Raw genomic sequence first — 23,079 nt, 5'->3', positions numbered from 1 at the left:
ACTTAGTTGCTCAGCCCTTCCGACTCTTTGTGACCCCATGAACTGTAACTTGCCATGCTCCTCTGTTCTTGGGGATTCTCTAGGTAAGAATACTGGAGTGTGTTGCCATGCCCTCCTCCTCCAGGGGATCTTCCCAACCCAGAGATTGGACCCAGTACTCCCGGCATTGCAGATGGATTCTTTACTGTCTGAATAGAAAAATGTCATAATTTGTAGTTTAGAAAAATTCCCTCTGATTGTTGAATGGAAAATGGTTTGAAATAAGAGTGGAGGCACGAAGATGTTAGCAAAATTTTGTGGTCATCCAGATAGACGATAATGGCGGCTTGAATTAGGACAGTGACAGTGGGGGTTCTAAGACATGAAAGGATTTGAAAGATATTTTAGGAGGTAAATCAGCCTAAAATTTAGAGTTTATTGTACAGTTCAATGTGCAAGGTAAGATGAATAGGGAAGCATCAAAGATTCCTACATTTCAGACCTTATGAACTGAATGTATAGTGGTTTATTTGTAGATTCAACAGGAAATCAGAGGAGAAACAGTTTTATTAGGAAATGGATGAGACTGGGCGTGCAGAGTAGTGGTGAGGTATAGTGGAGGTAGATAATTAGTTCTTTTCTGGACTTAATGAATTTAAAATGCCTAAAAGACAAGCAGAGGTTTCCTGTGTGTATGCATCAAGGGTTGGCTGTGTCCCCAAGTATTACAGCTGGAGAAATTGATAAGACTTAGGATCCTAAATCCTGGATTCACTACCTATTTGTCTACTATAGTTGATTATTCATGTGACCTTCCTAATTAATATGCCTTAATAAAAAGAACATTTTTAGGGACGCACTAAAGAATTTAGATGACAGACTTTTAAATCATATTTTCTCACTTTTTAAAATGTAGGAATATTTTTTTCAAATGAGGTTTTTAACTTTAGCTTTATTAGGGTACAATGTATACAAAATATAATTCATCCATTTCAAGAGAAGAGTTTGACAAGCATGAATGCATGCGTGCTAAGTCGCTTCAATCGTGTCCGATTCTGTGTGACCCTATGGACAGCAGCCTACTAGGCTCCTCTGTCCGCGGGATTCTCTAGGCAAGAATACTGGAGTGGGTTGCCATGTCCTTCTCCATTGACAACGTATACAGTCTTATAACCACTACCACTATCTAGATACAGAACAGGTGGTCACTTTTGCAGTTTTGTAGTGAGTCCCAATCCCAGCCCCTGTCAACTGCTGATCTGCTTTGGGAAATAGGGTTTCACCTTTCTAAAATGTCATTTAGAGAAAAACATAAACTTTGTGGTTTCTTCTGACTTGTTTCACTTAAAATAATGCTTTTGAGACTTACCTATACTGTTTCTTTTATCAGTAGGTTGTCCCTCTTTATGGCTATGTAATTTTTCAGTTTATGGATATACAGTTGTTTTTTTTTTTTTTAATTTTAATTGGAGGCTAATTACTTTACAATATTGTATTGGTTTTGCCATACATTGACATGAATCCGCCCCGGGTGTACATGTGTTCCCCATCCTGAACCCCCCTCCCACCTCCTTCCCCATATCATCCCTCTGGGTCATCCCAGTGCACCAGCCCCGAGCATCCTGTATCATGCATTGAACCTGGACTCGCGACTCATTTCACATATGATAATATACATGTTTCAGTGCCATTCTTGTTGATCCATTCACCAATAGTTGGTCCTTTTGATTGTTTCCAATTTAAGTTACTATGACTAAAGCTATCATGAATATTTACATATGAGCCTTTGTGTAGACATACATCTTTATTTCTCTTGCTGCTACTGCTGCGTCACTTCAGTCGTGTCCGACTCTGTGCGACCCCATAGACGGCAGCCCACCAGGTACCCCGTCCCTGGGATTCTCCAGGCAAGAACACTGGAGTGGGTTGCCATTTCCGTCTCCAATGCATGAATGTGAAAAGTGAAAGTGAAGTCGCTCAGTCGTGTCCGACTCCTAGCGACCCCATGGACTACAGCCTACCAGGCTCCTCCATCCATGGGATTTTCCAGGCTGGGAAGTACTGGAGTGGGTTGCCATTGCCTTCTCTTTACTTCTCTTGAGTAAATACCAAATAATGCAGTCACTGGGTCTTTTGTGAAGTGTATTGTTTTACTTCCTAAAAAACTAACAAGACTTTTCTAAAGTGGTTCTGCCAGTTTTCATTCCAGTAGTATATGAGAGTATCAGTTTCTTCATCTTCTCTCCAAAACATTGTATGGTTCGTCTTTTTAATTTGACCATTCTAGTAGATGTATACTGGTATCTCATTGTGGTTTTCTATTTCCCTCCTGACAACTGACATTAAACATCTTTTCATTAAAATATATTAGCAAAGAAGTTATGTTTCCCATTCATATATTCTCCATCCATATATACTCTATGGTGAAAATATCCACTTTTTGACCATTTTCCCCTATTTTTAAACATTGTATTTGTTTTCTTGTTTTGAGAATTTTTTCAGGTAAGTTTTTAAACATCAGAATACATGAATTTAGCAAGTGTTTTCTCCCAGTCTGTAGTTTGTCTTTTCATTTTCCTAACACTGTGTTTTGAATAGCGGAAATTTTAAATTTTGATCAAGTCTAATTTATTAGTTTTGTTTTAGAAATCCTGCTTCTGGGCTGTAGCTGTGAAATCTTTGCCTAACCCAAGGTCACAAAGATGTTCTCTAGAAGTTTTATGGTTTTACCTTTAAATCTGTGATCCATTTTGAAGAAATTTTGGCCTGTGGTGCAAGGTTTAGATGCAAGGTCTTTTTTTCTTGTTCTTTTTTTTTTGCATTGAGATATCTAATTCTTATAGCATCATTTGACAAAAAGACTGTCCTTTCTCTGCTGGTTTGTCTTTGTACTTTGTCAAAGATACATCATCTGTGTATACTGGGTCTATTTCAGAACTCTGTGCTATGCCTCTGGTCTGTTTGTCTGTCTTGATGACAGTACCACACTGCCTTGATTACTGTAGCTTTATAATGAGTATGAAAATGATGTTATATGTTCTTATTCTTTTTCAAAATTACTTTGAATTTTGTAGTTTGGGGTTGTTTTTGGCATTTCAGTATGAATTTTGAGTTACCTTGTTAACTTCTGCAGAAACCTGCCTGGATTTTGATTAGGACTGTGTTCAGTATTTAGTCAGTTTAAGAATTGACTTAGCAATACTGAATTTTGTGACCCATGGAAAGATATACGGTTCCATTAATTTAGATTTTCTTTAATTTTTCTCAGCAATGTTTTGTAGTTTTCAATGTAGTTTTCTAAGTGATAGGATTCAGTATAATGTTTTCTCTACTAAAATTTTTTGAAGTGAAATAATACTTGCCTCCCATTTATCTTGCTTTTATATACTTCCATAAGGAAAACTGGTGTCACTTGACTTTTCTTAACTTTCCCAGAGACTTACTCTTTTCCTAGAGTACCAGAATACTTTTTTCCTTAACATTAATATTTAAAGACTAATAGTTTAAGATATTACTCAGAATTGACTGTTTTTGGTCAATTTTACCATATATGTACTGTGGGCCTTTTCAGTATGTGAATTTGAGTCTTTTTAGTTTAAGAAAATTTTCTTGAATTACAGATTTAAATATTTTTTCCCGCTCCATTATTTTGTACTTCATCTTCAGAAACTTACGTTATTTGTATATCTTTGCGTTCTATATCACCTTTCTTTGGTCTCTTTTATTTCCTTCTTTGTTTAAATTTCATTTTCTTGGTTCTTTTAATTTACGTTCTCTATTTCTGTTAATTATACTTTCGGGCATATCTGTTCTCCCTTGGTAGCTTGTAATTCTGTCTTCATTTATAAGATGACTTTTTTTTTTTCTTTCAGTTTTTGTTTTTATTTTCCGAGTTCAGTTAGCTTTTATTTCACATTTTCCTACTCTTCATTTCTTTTCTGAATTCTTAAATTTCTGGTTTGTGATGTTCTTTCGAATCTGCAATTGTATGTTTAAATATATTTCATATATATTGAGATATTTTTATAGTTTACTTCTATTTTCTGGCTAGTTCTTATTTTGTTTTATTCTTGAGTGCCTTCACTTTCTGTTTTTTTGGATTTTCATTTTTAAATGGATTTTTCTGGACTAGCAATAATTGGTGATCTTGTTGGATCATGGGGGAAGATTGCATACTGTTCCAAATGCAAGTACCTGCTTTATTTGCTATAACTCAGTGCAGTTTCTTAAATAAATAGTGTCTTTGGGGTGTAGTCTATTTTCTCAATCTTGACAAGTCTCTTGTTTTAGTAGGATCTTTTTCTTGAGCCCTTCCTTCTTTACCACAGGCCTCCAAGGAATATATTTCCTTTCTCTTTTCTATCTCAAAAGCTGTATCTTACCAAGACCTCCAATTCATACTTGTCATTCTGCTTCCTTTGATCTTCCTGTCAGCCAATGCTATGATCCACTGGGTTGCAGACCTGGTCTCAGTGCTTGCTCCCCCAGGATGGATCTTCCTATTATTTTGAAGGTGAATTCCATTTGATACTATATGTGTTCTTTGCCTGCTGAAACCTCGCCATACCTTCCCTTCCTCTACCCAATTCTCTCTTGACGGTTTTGTTTAATGGACTTTAGAGCCAACTTTGCTAGTTGGGGATGTTCACTTACTCACTTTTATGTAAGTCAAAGTTTTTAATATGTGTTGTCCTTCTAGTTTTCCCATTAGGCGGGTTGTGGGTATTTCTTTTTTTTCTTTTCTGTGTGTATGTGGATCTTATAGGGAGATGTGTGAAGAGATTAGGACAGGGGTTCACAAACTGCGGTCTGTAGACCAAATCCAGCTGCATTTGACCTCTGGCTTGGGTGAGACAGAATACTTTTCAATTTTTAAGGGTTGTAAAAACGGAAGAATATGTCATGCAAACCACATGTATCCTACAAAGCCTAAAATATTTTCTCTCTGGTCCTTTACAATGTTTCTTGACCCCTGGATCAGGATTTAGCCAACTGTCATTATCTTACAGAAACTCTGTATAATAATTTTTAAGGGGCTACAGAAGTTTTTATGACCAAATTCACAGGTGACTTTGGACTTGAATTTTAGGTCTACTTTTGCACTTCACAAACTGTCATTCTCCATTAGGATGTCTTTACATATTATTCCTCTAACAAGCATTGTATAATTAGAAGAATCTTTGTGGAATGATAATGTTTTAACATAAATGTGCCATTTTGGTGGCAGCTGTTAACTACAGTCAAAATATGTCATTGTGTATATCACAACATGCTTAATAAAAGTATTTCACCACTTAATTACGTTTATAGTAGTAAACTTGCAATGTGTGTTTCAAAGCAGTGAATACATGTTACCAAAAGGCAAGTGGATAAAGCAGTTCTTTTTTACTTGCTGTTAGTGCTGTAGTTATTTAATACATATGCTAATTCTCCATGATTTTGTGTTTGCTTGAATAGCACTTGTATTAGCAGATAGTATCTTGTCTGACAGCGGAGTGACATCTCACTTTGGCAGGCTGGGTGTGAGGGGGAAGTTGTGTTTGTTTGAATGTGTGTATATTTGTTATTTTCCTAAGCCTTAGAACTGAGAGACTTTCTTGACCATCTTTCCTTCTTCAGACTGGGTCATGTTTAACCCATGTAAACATCAAAATACCCTCTGTTTGAGCTTTTCGAATAAGAGTTCTTCCAGTTCCCTGAGTAACTTATTTCAGCTTTTCTTAACTAACCGGCAGCAAAGTGTTCTAGGTGAAGAAAATTTTTTATAAAGATTTCATTTTCCTCTGTAATTAACTAGACAAATCAGCAGTCATCGTTTAAAATGCTTACTGTGTGTCTGACAAGAAAAGGGAAAGAAGAACATGCTAGTAGAGAAGAGCATGAGCAGAGGGTCTTTGGGGAAGTTGGGGAAGCTTGGGGCCAATTTAAAGAACAGCAGATATTCTGGCTTGAATGTTAACTGTGATGTAGTCTTGAAAGTTTGTGGGTTGGAAATTCTTTAATTTGTTGGCACAATATGTAGTCTATTTCCTTGCTTCGGGATAGTCAGTAGTAAATTACTGCTTTGTAGATTTAAGCATTTCATGAACAGATGGGCATAATAAAGGACAGAAATGGTATGGACCTAACAGAAGTAGAAGAGATTAAGACGAGATGGCAAGAATACACAGAAGAACTATACAAAAGAGGTCTTAACGACCAGGATAACCACGATGGTGGGGTAACTCATCTAAAGTCAGACATCCTGGAATGTGAAGTCAGGTGGGCCTTAGTAGCATTACTACGAACAAAGCTAGTGGAGGTGATGAAATTCCGACTGAGCTATTTCAAATCCTAAAAGACAATGCTGAAGTGCTGCACTCAATAGGTCAGCAAATTTGGAAAACTTGTCAGAGGTTGCAGAACTGGGAAAGGTCAGTTTTCATTCCAGTCCTAAAGAAGGGCAATGCCAAAGAATATTCAGACTACCACATAGTTGCACTCATTTCACATAATAACAAGATCATGCTCAAAATCTTTCAAGTTAGGCTTCAGCTGTTCATGAACCAAGAACTTCCAGATGTACAAGCTGGATTTAGAAAAGACAGAGGAACAAGAGATCAAATTGCCAACATCCATTGGATCATAGAAAAAGCAAGAGAATTCCAGAAAAACACCTACTTCTGCTTCAGTGACTATGCTAAAAAGCCTCTGATTATGTGGATCACAGCAAACTTTGAAAAATTCTTAAAGAAATGGGAATACCACCTTACCTGCCTCCTGAGAAACCTGTGTGCAGGTCAAGAAACAACCGTTAGAATTGGACATAGAACAACAAACTGGTTCCAAATCAGGAAAGGAGTACGTCAGGACTGTATATTGTCACCCTGCTTATTTAACCTTTGGGCAGAGTCCATCATGTGAAATGCCAGGCTGGATAAAGCACAAGCTGGAATCAAAATTGCTGGGAGAAATATCAGTAACCTCAGATATGCAGATGACACCACCCTTATGACAGAAAGGAAAGAGGAATTAAAGAGCCTTTTGATGAAAGTGAAAGAGGAGAGTGAAGAACCTGACTTAAAACTCAGCATTCAAAAAGCTAAGATCATAGCACCCAGTCCCATCAATTCATGGCAAATAGATGGGGAAACAGTGGAAACAGTGAGAAACTATTTTCGTGGGCTCCAAAATCACTGCAGATGGTGACTGCAGCCATGAAATTAAAAGACACTTGCTCCTTGGAAGAAAAAGCCATGATCAGCCTGGAAAGCATATTAAAAAGCAGAGACATTACTTTGATGACAAAGGTCTGTATAGTCAAAGCTGTGGTTTTCTCAGTAATCATGTACGAATGTGAGAGTTGGATCATGTAGAAAGCTGAGCGCAGTAGAATTGATGCTTTTGAATTGTGGTATTGGAGAAGACTCTTGAGAGTCCCTTGGACTGCAAGGAGATCAAACCAGTCAGTCCTAAAGGAAATCAACCCTGAATATTCATTGGAAGGACTGAAGCTGAAGCTCCAATACGTTGGCCACCTGATTCAAAGAGCCAACTCATTAGAAAAGACCCTGATGGTGGGAAAGGTTGAAGGCAGAGGAGAAGGGTACAACAGAGGATGAGATGGATTGTGAGAGGGTAACAGGCAGGAAGGCCAGGGGTCTCCAAACTGAGGAAATAAGCTGAAAGTATCTCTTAAAATTCTATGTTGCTATGATGACACCTGGTTCTACCTGAACTGAACTTTTCTCAAACCTTGAGCTAACCAATGCGTTTTCCTTATGGAAATGTTTTTCTTAAGCTATGTTAATGAAACTATGTATTTGCTCTGGAATTTGCCTTTCTTCAAAATGGTTCCACCTAATACTGACTTTTGAATGCTAATGGTTAAACAAACCAGTATTCGTATCGATTGTTTTATGGCTTGGGGATGACATACCTCATGCCATCCTATTTCAAAAATGCATATCCTGGGAGAGGGGTCTGGTGAAACTCCCATCAGCCTTGAGGTGTCTCTCTTATCTGATTAATAACTTTCTAACAGACATAAAATAGCTTACTAAAACTAGCAGGGGGGGGCACTCTCCGTCCCCCTTCTGATGTCTGTGTCAGAAGCTTTCTAGTCCCTTTTTTACTTTAATAAAACTCTGCTATACAAAAGCTCTTGAGTGATCAAACCTGGTCTCTGGTACCAAAGTTAAATCTTCAGAGATCACAAATCCGACACCATTCACCATAAGCTATCAGTGGGATGGCATCACCGACTCAATGGACATGAATTTGAGCAAGCTCCGGGAGATGGCAAAGGACAGGGAAGCTAGGTGTGCTGCAGTCCATGGGTTCTCAGAGAGTCAGACAGGACTGAGTGACTGAACAACAACAAAGGGCTGAATGTTCAAAGTGAAAGTTTAGGAAGATCTTCAAGTCTTTTGTCACTCTTACTCAGTAGTATTTTCATTTCAGTTTTTTTGTTTTTTTATTTTTACGGTGTTGCGTTGGTCTCTGCCATATAGCCACAGGAATCAGCCATCAGTTCAGTTCAGTTCAGTCGCTCAGTCGTGTCCGACTCTTTGCGACCCCATGAATCGCAGCACACCAGGCCTCCCTGTCCATCACCAACTCCCGGAGTTCACTCAAACTCATGTCCATCGAGTCGGTGGTGCCATCCAGCCATCTCATCCTCTGTCGTCCCCTTCTTCTCCCGCCCCCGATCCATCCCAGCATCAGGGTCTTTTCCAATGAGTCAGCTCTTCATATGAGGTGGCCAAAATATTGGAGTTTCAGCTTTAGCATCAGTCCTTCCAATGCACACCCAGGACTGATCTCCTTTAGGATGGGCTGGTTGGATCTCCTTGCAGTCCAACGGACTCTCAAGAGTCTTCTCCAGCACTACAGTTCAAAAGCATCAATTCTTCAGTGATCAGCTTTCTTCACAGTCCATCTCTCACATCCATACATGACCACTGGAAAAACCATAGCCTTGACTAGACGGACCTTTGTTGGCAAAGTAATGTCTCTGCTTTTTAATATGCTATCAAGGTTGGTCATAACTTCCCTTCCAAGGAGTAAGCATCTCTTAATTTCATGGCTGCAATCACCATCTGCAGTGATTTTTGGAGCCCAGAAAAGTAAAGTCTGACACCGTTTCCACATTTTCCCTATCTATTTGCCATGAAGTGATGGGACTAGATGCCATGATCTTAGTTTTCTGAATGTTGAGCTTCAAGCCAACTTTTTCACCCTCCTCTTTCACTTTCATCAAGAGGCTTTTTAGTTCCTCTTCACTTTCTGCCATAAGGGTGGTGTCATCTGCATATCTGAGGTTATTGATATTTCTCCCGGCAATCTTGATTCCAGCTTGTGCTTCTTCCAGCCCAGCATTTCTCATGATGTACTCTGCATATAAGTTAAATAAGCAGGGTGACAATATACAGCCTTGACATACTCCTTTTCCTATTTGGAACCAGTCTGTTGTTCCATGTCCAGTTCTAACTGTTGCTTCCTGACCTGTGTATAGGTTTCTCAAGAGGCAGGTCAGGTGGTCTGGTATTCCCATCTCTTTCAGATTTCTCCACATTTTATTGTGATCTACACAGTCAAAGTCTTTGGCGTAGTCAATAAAGCAGAAGTAGATGTTTTTCTGGAACTCTTTTGCTTTTTCGATGATCCATCAGATGTTGGCAATTTGATCTCTGGTTCCTCTGCCTTTTCTAAAACCTGCTTGAACATCTGGAAGTTCACGGTTCATGTATTGCTGAAGCCTGGCTTGGAGAATTTTGAGCATTACTTTACTAGCGTGTGAGATGAGTGCAATTGTGAGGTCGTTTGAGCATTCTTTGGCATTGCCTTTCTTTGGGATTGGAATGAAAACTGACCTTTTCCAGTCCTGTGGCCACTGCTGAGTTTTCCAAATTTGCTGGCATATTGAGTGCAGCCCTTTCACAGCATCATCTTTCAGGATTTGAAATAGCTCAACTGGAATTCCATCACCTCCACTAGCTTTGTTTGTAGTGATGCTTTCTAAGGCCCACTTGACTTCATGTTCCAGGATGTCTGGCTCTATGTGAGTGTTCACACCATCGTGATTATCTGGGTCGTGAAGTTCTTTTTTGTACAGTTCTTCTGTGTATTCTTGGAGAAGGAAATGTTAACCCACTCCAGTACTCTTGCCTGCAGAATCCCACGGACGGAGGATCCTGGTAGGCTACAGTCCATGGTGTCGCAAAGAGTCGGATACGACTGAGCGACTTCACTCACTCACTCACTCTGTGTATTCTTGCCACCTCTTCTTAATATCTTCTGCTTCTGTTAGTCCATACCATTTCTGTCCTTTATCGATCCCATCTTTGCATGAAATGTTCCCTTGGCATCTCTAATTTTCATGAGGAGATCTCTAGTCTTTCCCATTCTATTGTTTTCCTCTATTTCTTTGCATTGATTGCTGAGGAAGGCTTTCTTATCTCTCCTTGCTATTCTTTGGAACTCTGCATTCAGATGAGTATCTCTTTCCTTTTTACTCCTTTGCTTTTCACAGCTATTTGTAAAGCCTCTTCAGACAGCCATTTTGCTTTTTTGCATTTCTTTTCCATGGGGATGGTCTTGATCCCTGTCTCTTGTATAATGTCACGAACCTCTGTCCATAGTTCATCAGGTACTCTATCAGATCTAGTCCCTTAAATCTACTTCTCACTTTCACTGTATAATCATAAGGGATTTGATTTAGGTCATATCTGAATGGTCTAGTGGTTTTCCCCACTTTCTTCAATTTAAGTCTAAATTTGGCAATAAGACGTTCATGGTCTGAGCCACAGTCAGCTCCCGGTCTTGTTTTTACTGACTGTTTAGAGCTTCTCCGTCTTTGGCTGCAAAGAATATAATTGATCTGATTTCGGTGTTGACCATCTGGTGATGTCCATGTGTAGAGTCTTCTCTTGTGTTGTTGGACGAGGGTGTTTGCTATGACCAGTGCATTCTCTTTGCAAAACTCTGTTAGCCTTTGCCTTGCTTCATTCCGTGCTCCAAGGCCAAATTTGCCTGTTACTCCAGGTGTTTCTTGACTTTCTACTTTTGCATTCCAGTCCCCTATAATGAAAAGGACATCTTTTTTGGGTGTTAGTTCTAAAAGATCTTGTAGGTCTTCATAGAACCATTCAACTTTGGCTTCTTCAGCATTACTGGTTGGGGGATCGGCTTGGATTACCGTGATATTGAATTGTTTGCCTTGGAAACAGAGATAATTCTGTCGTTTTTGAGATCGGCTGTAATTATACATATATCCCCTCTGTCTCGAGCCTTCCTCCCTGCTGCCCCTCTACGTCATTACAGAGAGCCAGAATGGGCTCCCTGTGTTATATACAGCAGCTTCTCTCCAGCTATCCATTTTACACATAGTAGTGTATACTGATGTTACTTTCTCTGTTAGTCCCACCCTCTCCCTCCCCAACCTGTGTTCACAAGTCTGCATTTCCATTCCCTCCCTTCAGTTTCTTCATATATGCATCCTATAGCTTCTATGTATTTTCAGAATCCAGTGGTGTCATTTACTTGGGTGCAAGTTCTATTCAAAATGTATTTGGCTGTCTTTGAGCAGGAATATAAAATAAAAAATGCTGTACTTGGCAGTGTTGTGAAAATAGAATACCTATTCTTTGTATGTATTCTTGCGGATTTTAATATTGTGACAGTTTTACCATAGTGATTTTTAAAAGTATTTATTGTTGAACATCATTTATTCCTAATTGTCATGGAAATCATGGAAATTTCTTTTCATGACAGTTAACAACTGTATTTCAGTTATTGTTTTCAAAAAGCATGGACAAGATGATGGCTGAGCATGTAACATGTATTTCATCCTTTTCAAATTCTTGCTCACAAATTGCCTCTTCCCATCAATACTTTTTCTTTTTTGTTGCCTATAAACTTTGCCTTCCTTTAATTTTTATAAATTTTAAAAATTATTTTTTATTTTTAGTTTTAGTGGGTCTTCATTGCTATGTGTAGGTTTTCTCTAGTTGCAGAGAGTAGGGGCTACTTTCTAGTCGTGGTGCATGGGCTTTGCGGTGCAGTGGCTTCTCTTGTTGCGGAGCTTGGGCTCTAGAGTGTGTGGGCTCAGTAGCAGGGGTGCACAAGCTTAGTGGTTCCACGGCATGCGGAATCTTCTCAGACCTAGGATTGAACTCATGACCAGGGATCTGCCTCGTGTCTCCTTCATTGGCAGGGTGAATCACTTTTGTGTTGTATAACAATCACTTTATTTTTATACTTTTTATTCAGAATGCCAAATAATATTGAATAATGTAGCCTTCTGTTAAACTCACTAAAAATAACTTGTTAAAGTTATATAAGAAAAAACCTACTGAGGAGTGGTTATGTTATTTGGGAATTTACCTATTAACAAGAATTTAATATCTTGTTTCCTTCTAAAACTTTCAAATAATGCTTACCTTTTTAAAATTTCTTTTTCCTTTTTAGACTTTTGAAGATTTTAAAAATGATAAGCAAGCTGTAGAATATCAACAGCGTATTGTGGATATTTTGTTGAAGGTGAGTATCCCTAGAATGTCTTTGATTTGATATTTATATTTATAAAAGTGAATTACTTTGTAGCATGTTCTAAATAATTTTGTTTAATAAAGGAATATGTTACAATCATTTAAAAATTTCATTATGATGTCTTTGTCTTCACAAGCTAAAGTACTAATTATTCATTCAAAAAATATAATGTATCTCAGCTTTAGACTGGATGTTGGATACAGAGTGCTACTCGTGAGAAATGCATATTGTGATAATTGCTATGTTAGTGTGATTACATTTAGTAATGGAGACTAACTTCAGAGTGCTTTGAGAAAATAATGTTCTGAAGAGCCGTCTGTCTCACACTAGCATCATCACTGCGTTGCTAAGATAGTGCCATGTGTAGTTTTGCCATGGTACTGAGATGATGGGTAACTTAGGAAAGATTTGAGGCACACAGAGATGATCATCCCAGTCTAAGTCCATCTGGATTCAATTGAAAACTATTTTGAGATTCATGCTGTTGCTCGTGAATGACTGCGGAGACAGATTCTTTTCCTCTCCATCTGCACAGCTTCACCCAGGCCAGTTTCTTCTTGTAGTTAAAAGCTTAGAGTTTTTATCCTGTTCATTTGGCTATAAAATAGTAGTTCCTTCCTCTTAGTAACTTTTAGATTATTTTGGAGAAGAGATCAAAATTGAAATATTTTCTTTGTGTATAATATTAATTCATTAACTACATTTATAGTAGTTCTTTATAATTTCAAAGCTCATTTGTAAACACGATCTCATTTGAGTTAAAATAGGCAGTGATGAATATGAGAGCTCCCAAATAACGTCAGTTTGATATTGGTGGCTAGTATGGAGAATTTTCACTTAGGTTTCAAAATACCTTCCTGAATGGTCTTATCTTGTCCTTCTTTAATTTGTGATCTTACCTTTCTTCTAGGTAATATTCTTCTCTGGCTTCCCATTGGTGCAGTTGAAATTAAGTTCTTCTGTGAGAGAAAGTTCAAAATAATAACAGTTTATTGTGGAAATTTAATTTTCTCCTGTAAGTCTGGAGTGTAGGCAGCCTGGTCTAGTAGAGTGGATTCACAAACTTGTCAGGGATGCATAACACTTCCATCTTACTGCTGTTGTTCTTAGTACATGGTTTGTGTCTTTTGGTCCAAAATGACTGCTCAGGTGCCAGTATTACCTCTGCATTCTAACCAGGCTGAATGCAGAAAGAGATGAGGTAGAAAATGTTCTCTTTCTTTCAGAAGATTTCTTAGAAGTTGTGCACTGCAGTTCTGCTTATATCATGTTGATCAGCACTTAGCTAGGGAGACTGTGAAGTGTACTCTGTATGGCGGGTGGCCACGTGTTTAGCTAAAAATGAGCAGTTCTGTTTCTAAATTAGATGGAAGGAACAGATGTTGGAGTACAAGTAGTAGTTTTTGCCATACCCATGTAAATTTTAACATGGTATACAAGATCCTTTTATACTTTCTGACCCCTGACTACATCTCTGTAACTGCTTCTCTCTCTGACGTTCCCTCTCACCCCACCAGTCTGTATTATCAACTCCTCAACAGAGTTTTTGGCCATGCTGAGCAGCTTGTGGTTCTCAGTTCCTCGACCAGGGATTGAACCCGGGCCGTGGCAGTGAAAGCCTGGAATCCTAACCACTCGGCTACCAGGGAACTCCCTTCTCACCGATTTTAAACTGTTGGGATTCAGTGAACTTTCTGTGTCATCTTTTTTGGCTTATGTTCTTTGTGTGAGTTTTCTTTTATCCCATCGTGTGTTTTCCTTCGCTTTCTCTGCCTGGCCAATTCCTAGCCATTCTCCAAGACATAACTCAAATATCATCCGTGAGAAACTCTTCAGAACCCTCTCTCACAGTTCCAGTTTGATTTGTTGCCTTTTCTCTGGGATCCTGTAACACTTCATGGTACACTTGACACACTGTATGGTATTTGTTTACATGTGTCTTTTCCTACCTGGAATGAGTTTTCTGTAGGTAGCGACTGTAAGGGTATGTTTGGGGTTTTTCCGTCATTATTTTAACACCTCTAACAGGATGCCGGCAATCTGGTAGGTGTTCAAGAAATGTTTGCAAGTTGATTGAATTAGAATTTAAGTTTTAAATTATAATTAGAATTTAAGTTTTAAAACTGTACTAAGTTGGGAAAATGATCCAAATGAAGGAAATAAAAAACTCCATAAAGTACTTAAACTGTTACTCTTGGTGAATTATTGCTTTTATATATTGTTTTCTTTAATTGAAGTATGGTTAATTTATAGTATTGTATTAGTTTAGATATGTAGCAAAGTAATTCAGATATATATATATATGTATGTGTGTATATATGTATATTTTCAGGTTATTTTCCATGATAGGTTATCACAAGATACTGAATATAATTCTCTGTGCTATACAGTAAATTCTTATTGCTTATCTGTTTTATTATAGTAATTTGGTTTTTCTAAACTTTTTATTTTATATTGGACTGTAGCCAGTTAAGGTGTTGTGATAGTGTCAGGTGAAATGCAGAGGAACTCAGCCATACATATACATGTATCCATGCTCCCCCAAACTCCCCTCCTATCCATGCTGCCACTTAACATTGAGCAGAGTTCCCTGTGCTTATGTATAATGATTTGTATCTGTTAGTCTTGTACTCCTGTTGACCCCTGCCTCCTCCTTTTCCCTACTAGTAACCATAAGTTTGTTTTCTGTATCTGTGAATCTCTTTCTATTATGTATATAGATTCATTTGTATTATTTATTAAATTCCACATGTAAGTGATACCATATGATATTTGTCTTTCTCTTTCTGAGTTACTTCACTAAAGTATAATATTCTCTAGGTCCATCCATGTTACTGCAAATGGCATTATTTCATTCTTTTATTTATTTTTGGCTGTGCTGGGTCTTCGTTGCTGCATGGGCTGTTCTCTAGTTGCAGCAAGCAGGAGCTACTCTCTAGCTGTGGTTGTATGGGCTTCTCTTTGCAGTAGCTTCTCTTGTTGCAGAGCGTGGTCTCTAGGGTGCACGGCTTCAGTAGTTGTGGCTCCCGGACTCTAGAGCACAGGCTCAGTAGTTGTGACACATGGACTTAATTGCTCCTTGGCATGTGGGATCCTCCTCGACCAGGGATCTAACCTGTGTCTCCTGCTTTTGGCAGGCTGACTCTTCATCACTGAGCCACCAGGGAAGCCCTGCTTCATTCTTTTTTATGGCTTAGTAATCTTCCATTGTAGCCATGAAATTAAAAGATGCTTGCTCCTTGAAAGGAAAGTTATGACCAACCTTGATAATATATTAAAAAGCAGAGACATTACTTTGCCAACCAAGGTCCGTCTAGTCAAGGCTATGGTTTTTCCCGTGGTCATGTATGGATGTGAGAGTTGGACTGTGAAGAAAGCTGATCGCTGAAGAATTGATGCTTTTGAACTGTGGTGTTGGAGAAGACTCTTGAGAGTCCCTTGGACTGCAAGGAGATCCAACCAGTCCATTCTAAAAGAGATCAATCCTGGGTGTTCATTGGAAGGACTTATGCTAAAGCTGAAACTCCAATACTTTGGCTACCTCATGCGACGAGTTGACTCACTAGAAAAGAGTCTGATGCTAAGAGGGATTGGGGGTAGGAGGAGACGGGGATGGCAGAGAATGAGATGGCTGGATGGCACCACCGACTCGATGGACATAAGTTTGAGTGAACTCCGGGAGTTGGTGATGGACAGGGAGGCCTGGCATGCTGTGGTTCATGGGGTCGTGAAGAGTCGGACACGACTAAGCGACTGAACTGAACTGAATCTTCCATTGTATATATATAAACCACATATTCTAAAGCCATTTGTCTCTTGATGGACACTTAGGTTTCTTCCATGTCATGGCTACTGTAAATAGTGCTGCTACGAACATTGGGGTGCATGTATCTTTTTGAACTAGAGTTTTCATCCATACAGGCTTCCCTGGTGGCTCAGATGGTAAAGTATCTGCTTGCAATGCAGGAGACCCAGGTTTGATCCCTGGGTTGGGAAGATCCCCTGGAGAAGGAAATGGCAACCCTCCAGTATTCTTGCCTGGAGAATTCCATGGACAGAAGAGCTTGGTGGGCTTCAGTCCATGGGATCGCAAAGAGTTGGACACGACCGAGTAATTAACACTTTCATCTCTATATATGTCCATGGGTAGGATTGCTGAATCATATGGTAGCTCTATTTTTAGTTTTTTTAAAGGGGCCTCCATACTGTTTTACATAGTGGCTGCATCTTGTATATTATTTTGATAGTATTTAACCTAGGGTCATTGAAGAATGACCTTATCTCAAATGATAAGTTTGAGATTATTTTCTCATTTCTTGTGATAGAATTTTAGTCACCATATATGTAGCTTTTGTGAGGGAGCAAGGATCAGAAAACAGGAGAGTGAGCATCAAACCTCAGGCATTATCGTGGGTGCTGAATGGCTGCAGACATAGAGTGGGAAAGCTGTAAATTTGTGACTTTGTATAACATTGCCCAGAAAATTTTGTAAACATGGTCTCTGAAATTGATCAGAGAGAAGAAATGGGAAGAAGCTAAAATTTCTGGGATAATACTAGTTGGACACTTGCTGAAGTGGCAAGGGATTGGGGCTGTGAGTTAGAACTGTTTCCTTAGAAGACTTTTTAGGATCAGACAGGTGAGAGAGGAGTTTACACTTGTAGAGCAAAAGGAACAGCTAAAAGCAGAGAAGAATACTAGTTGGGCCCTGAGAGTTGAGTCCTGGGAAAGGACCCACACGCGGAAAGGAAATGGTGATTGGGTATTTTAAAGCTATAGAAAGCTATTTGAATATTATAAGTTGGAATTTAGATACACAGTTTACAACTTGAAACATCCTTATATTCTAAGTGATTGCTGGACTAAGTAAAAGACAGGGGCAAACTGCTTAGCAAAGTGAGAAAAGGCAGGCCAAAAATGGGGCCCCAAGGGAGTGTTTTATCTTTGAAGAGAAAATGAAAGGAGAGAGTTTGTAGATGAGATGAGCTGCTGTTCCCTAATTTGTTGTAGAATTGCCTCAAGTTCAGTTAGTTTAGAACAACGCCTAGTCTTCTTTCTCAGACTTCTGCTGTCTCCCTCTTTGTTAATAGCATTGTTCTCCTCCCTGCCTAAGTCTCAAGACCTGTCATTTTTCATTCTTCCTTTAGCCACACGTTTCCACGCACGTGAATTCCTGCCCTGTCTCCTCTCTCTCTGCAGTGAGTTTTGCACCTGTTTCTCCTTCCCTGTTCATCATCACTGCATTGTTCTGAACTCCTCTGACTCTCCCATGGACCTCTGCAGTCCCATGCATCTTGGTCTCTCTACCTTTATTTCTTGCTTCTGTTACTTTCTCCTAAGCACTGCTGTTGGGGTAATTTTCCTAAGCATAGTGCTGATCACAATCAGCTCTCCTCATTGCACCTTTAGTAACTCCTCCATTTTCTAACAAATAAATTCTGGATTCCTTAGAATGGCATTGGAGCCCTAAGTTTTCCTTTTGGTCTGATTTTTCCCTCCTCCTCATGCATACTGCTGCATTCTAATGAATCATGGCATTTCTCCAGACAAACTTATATTTTCTTGTGTTCATGTTTTTGCCCCCACTCTTCTCTCTGCCTGGGCTGCTCTTTCTTCTGACATTTCTTCCCCTGTCATGGACTCCACATGGGCTTTAAAGCTTAGTTTAGAAGCTACTTTTCTCATTTTTTTGTTTCAAATTTTTTCTCTGATCAGTTGAACTAAATTTCCCCACTGTGCTTCCATTGTCATTTGTTCCTTTGTAAGTGCTGATCACATTGTGCTTTTTATTTAAGATTTGTTTACCTGTCTCACCTTGCTTTCTGGTTCACAGTTCCCTTGAAGGCTTCTACCATAAGCGTCTTAGGCATAGTGGTAGGTACTCAGGAGACAAGAGCTCACTTAAACCAGAGGAGAAATTATGACTTGATAACTGTGTGTGTGTGGTTGTAAAGAGCATGTTATATGAAACTATCTGTTCACTGAACTGCTTATAGCCAAGGCAGAAGCCATTCACTTCACTGACTCATAGGCTGGCTGACTTCTTTTCTGGGATACCTTCATTCTCAAGTTGTCTTACCTTTAAACCGTAAAGCAGTTCCCTTCCTGTGTTGGTGGACAGATTTTTTAATAGGGTTACTTTAATTTTAGATTCTCTTTTAAGAATTCCAGAAGGAAACATGATTAACGTTTTTTTTTTTTTTGGAAATCTGCCTCTAACAATTCAGTTCTTTTCCAGCTTGTGCCTGTAAATATGCCAGAGCTCACTCAAATGCTTTCAGGAGTGCAGGTAGTTGTGCTTCTTCTCTGAGTGGTGTTGAACTCAGTCGTCACACAGCCGATGAAAGAATCTTTTTTATGAGTCCTTCGTACTGAAGCTTCCCCACCCCTGCCTCGAACTGTATATTTTTCTGTGTCAAACCAGATGATATATTGAATAAATGGTCTCTTTTGCTCATAGGTTATGGTGGAGAATTCCGATTTTACACCCTCACAAGTAGGGTGTCTCTTTACCTTCCTTGCCCGGCAGCTTGCAAAACCTGACAACACCTTATTTGTAAACAGAACTCTTTTTGATCAGGTGAGTGTCTTTAGCCATAAGAAGTAGAATTGTTTTTATTTACTATTTGTAGAAAAATTCACCGGATTACATGGTTTCTTAATAGAATAACCTACCAGGTAAGTGTCCTACAAGGTAGAGGCTGTTCATCTTTCAGTTTGGATCTAAATTAGCTTTTGTTTTTTAGTGTTGTGTTTGGATTGTGTGACTGTTCAGTAACTTGGTGTCATGGGAGTATGATTTGTGGAGATTGGTTTATAGAGATTGTTTTCCCAATTATTCTGTTCTAAATTTGGCTAGAATTTTTGACTTAAGAATTGTTCAATTAAATAATTACCCATCTCATTGGTAGTAAGATATGATGTTGATCATCTGGAAGAGAGATTATTTTTAGAAAACCCGAATTTACTTACTTATCATTCAGAAGGTTTTTCCAAATCCCAGTTAAATACCTTCTACAAAGCCACAGGTGATGAAGAAAGTACTCTTTACCTGGAGAAAGTTGCTAATAATGACCAGCATTTATTGAGCACTTCATTGTGCCATGCTCTGCTTCAAAGTTTTACATGGATGTATTAACTCAGTACTCCCAGTACCTCTGAACTTGGTATAGTTGTTACTCCTATTTTGCAGATGAGGATGCTAAAGCCTGGAGAGGTTAAATCACTCATCCAAGTCACTTAATAAGTGTTACTAGCAGCAATAAATGTTGTTATTAAGTATTAATAAGGTTAGGATTCAAATTCAAGTGGCCTGATTCCAAAGTCCATACTTAGCTCAGTCCATGGTATTGGGGATTTTAAGGTATATATGATGTCAGATTCTAGTCATGTTTCTAAATAGTATAAAGAAATATGTTTAAGGGATATATTGAATTGTTAGCATAACTGAGCCTGCTGTGTCATATATTGGGCCGACCAGTTGGGAAGTTATATCTCTGTGGTCTTTGTTGAGCTGGGTGTGAACAAATTGGTGATAGAGAAAGAGTAACTATGGTTTTCCTTATGGCATGCTAGCTGGTATCCAATTTAAAAATAACTTTTCTTTGACCAGGTCCTTGAATTCCTTTGTAGTCCTGACGATGACTCCCGACACTCTGAAAGACAGCAGGTATGAACTGCTAGAACTCATCTTGCTAAAGAATGGGAAAGAAGACAGTGAACCAGAAGGAGACTTCTGTACTAGACCTTACGGCCTAAGGGTAGAAAGACTTGTGTCTAACCCTAATACTATGTGAGATAGTGGCAACCAGGAAATAGTGTGGATGGTTGTTAGTTTGAGCCTCAGTCAAACTATAAATAAATTTCTAGGCAGACTGTACCTGTCTTGCATACACCATGACATCAAAAGAGAATAAAAAATTTATCCTTCTCCTTTATAAGCCATAGTTGGCACCTACTGTATGCTTCTTTCTGCCAGCATCATGTTAGTAACCATACCTAGTTGCTGTGGTCATGAACCAGAAACACTTCAAGATCTTGAGTATTGGAACACTCAGCGTTTGGGAGTGCCCTGTGGTTCCACTGCACTAGTCCTCACCATTTCTGGGGACTGGCATCTGTCTCATCAGTTCAGTCACTCAGTCGTGTCTGACTCTTTGCAACCCCATGGACTGCAGCACACCAAGATTCCTTGGCCATCACCAGCTCCCGGAGCTTACCCAAACTCCTGTGCATCGAGTTGGTGATGCCGTCCCCTTCTCCTCCTGACTTCAATCTTTCCCAGCATCAGAGTCTTTTCCAATGAGTCAGTTCTTCATATCAGGTGGCCAAAGTATTGGAGCTTCAGCTTCACTGTCAGTCCTTCCATTGAATATTCAGGACTGATTTCATTTAGGACTGACGGGTTGGATCTTCTTGCAGTCCAAAGGACCCTCAAGAGTTTTCTCCAACACCACAGTTCAAAACCATCAATTCTTCAGCGCTCAGCTTTCTTTATAGTCCAACTCTCCCATCCATACATGACTACTGGAAAAACCATGGCTTTGACTAGACGGACCTTTGTTGCAAAGTAATGTCTCTGCTTTTTAATATGCTGTCCAGGTTGGTCATGGCTTTTTTTCCAAGAAGCACTCATCTTTTAATTTCATGGCTGCAGTCACCATCTGCAGTGATTTTGGAGCCCAAGAAAATAGTCTCTCACTGTTTCCATTGTTTCCCCATCTATTTCCCATGAAGTGATGGGACCGGATGCCATGACCTTAGTTATCTGAATGTTGAGTTTTAAGCAAACTTTTTCACTCCCCTCTTTCACTTTCAAGAGGCTTTTTAGTTCCTCTTCACTTTCTGCCATAAGGGTGGTGTCATCTGCATATCTGAGGTTATTGATATTTCTCCTGGCAATCCTGATTCCTATTTGTGCTTTATCCAGCCCAGCATTTCTCATGATGTACTCTGCATATAAGTTAAATAAGCAGGGTGACACTATACAGCCTTGACGTACTCCTTTCCCGATTTGGAACCAGTCTGTTGTTCCATGTCCAATTCTAACTGTTGCTTCTTGACCTGATACTGATTTCTCAGGAGGCAGGTAAGGTGCTCTAGTATTCCCGTCTCTCTCAGAATTTTCCACAGTTTGTTGTGATCCACACAGTCAAAGGCTTTGGCATAGACAATAAAGCAGAAGTAGATGTTTCTCTGGAACTCTCTTGCTTTTTCAATGCTCCGACAGATGTTGGAAATGTAATCTCTTGTTCCTCTGCCTTTTCTAAATCCAGATTGAACATCTGGAAGTTCATGTATTGCTGAAGCCTGGCTTGGAGAACTCTGAGCATTACTTTGCTAGCGTGTGAGATGAGTGTAATTGTGCGGTCATTTGAACATTGTTTGGCATTGCATTTCTTTGGGATTGGAATGAAAATTGACCTTTTCCAGTTCTGTGGCCACTGCTTAATTTTCCCAGTTTGCTGGCATATTGAGTGCAGCACCTTCACAGCATTGTCTTTTAGGATTTGAAATAGCATAACTGGAATTCCATCACCTCCACTAGCTTTTTTCATAGTTATGTTTCCTGAGGCCCACTTGACTTCACATACCAGGATGGCTCTAGGTGAGTTATCACACCATCGTGGTTATCTGAGTCATGAAGATCTTTTTTTGTATAGTTCTTCTGTGTATTCTTGCCACCTCTTCTTAATATCTTCTGCTTCTGTTAGGTCCGTACCATCCGTCCTTTATTGTGCCCATCTTTGCATGACATGCTCCCTGATGCTGCTGCTGCTAAGTCGCTTCAGTCGTGTCCGACTCTGTGCGACCCCATAGACGGCAGCCCACCAGGCTCCCCCGTCCCTGGGATTCTCCGGGCAAGAACATGGGAGTGGGTTGCCGTTTCCTTCTCCAATGCATGAAAGTGAAAAGTGAAAGTGAAGTTGTGTTTGACTCTTTGCGACCCCATAGACTGCAGCCTACCAGGCTCCTCCGCCCATGGGATTTTCCAGGCAAGAGTACTGGAGTGGGGTGCCATTGCCTTCTCCGGACATGCTCCCTAGGTATCTCTAATTTTCTTGAAGAGATCTCTAGTCTTTCCTATTCTATTGTTTTCCACTATTTCTTTGCATTGATCATTGAAGAAGGCTTTCTTATCTTTCCTTGCTAGTCTTTGGAACTCTGCATTCAGATGGGTATATCTTTCCTTTTCTCCTTTCCCTTTAGTTTCTCTTCTTTTCTCAGCTATTTGTAAGGCCTACTCAGACAACCATTTTGCTTTTTTGCGTTTCTTTTCCTTGGGGATAATTTTGATCCCTGCCTCCTGTACATTGTCATGAACCTCCATCCTAGTTCTTCAGGCACTCTGTCTATCAGATCTAATCCCTTGAATTTATTTGTCACTTCCGCTGTATAATCATAAGGGATTTGATTTAGGTCATACCTGAATGGTGTAGTGGTTTTCCCTACTTTCTCCAATCTAAGTCTGAATTTTGCAATAACGAGTTCATAATTTGAACCACAGTCAACTCCCAGTCTTGTTTTCGCTGACTGTATAGAGTTTTTCCATCTTTGGCTGTAAGGAAT

General features: G+C 39.4%; 1 protein-coding gene across 9 annotated transcripts in view; it reads left to right on the top strand.

Moving 5' to 3' along the window:
- VPS8 (VPS8 subunit of CORVET complex) overlaps positions 1-23,079 on the top strand; it is a 313,442-nt gene that overhangs the window by 123,799 nt on the left and 166,564 nt on the right. For all 9 annotated transcript variants that reach the window (XR_016038004.1, XM_088838472.1, XM_055408827.2 and 6 more), the window contains exons 28-30: positions 12,430-12,501; positions 18,971-19,090; positions 20,123-20,179. Coding sequence is in view for 8 of the 9 variants with exons in the window: in XM_088838472.1 (XP_088694598.1) it covers positions 12,430-12,501; positions 18,971-19,090; positions 20,123-20,179 (249 nt within the window). In the remaining variant the exon portion in view is untranslated. The remainder of the gene's footprint in view (positions 1-12,429; positions 12,502-18,970; positions 19,091-20,122; positions 20,180-23,079) is intronic.

This window comes from Moschus berezovskii, chromosome 1, assembly GCF_049115385.1.
Source record: "Moschus berezovskii isolate FMDL1 chromosome 1, NW_MosBer_1.0, whole genome shotgun sequence".
In the NCBI taxonomy this organism is placed as follows: domain Eukaryota; kingdom Metazoa; phylum Chordata; class Mammalia; order Artiodactyla; family Moschidae; genus Moschus; species Moschus berezovskii.
Note: the sequence above shows the minus strand (reverse complement) of the source record. Positions and strands in the feature narration are given on the sequence as shown.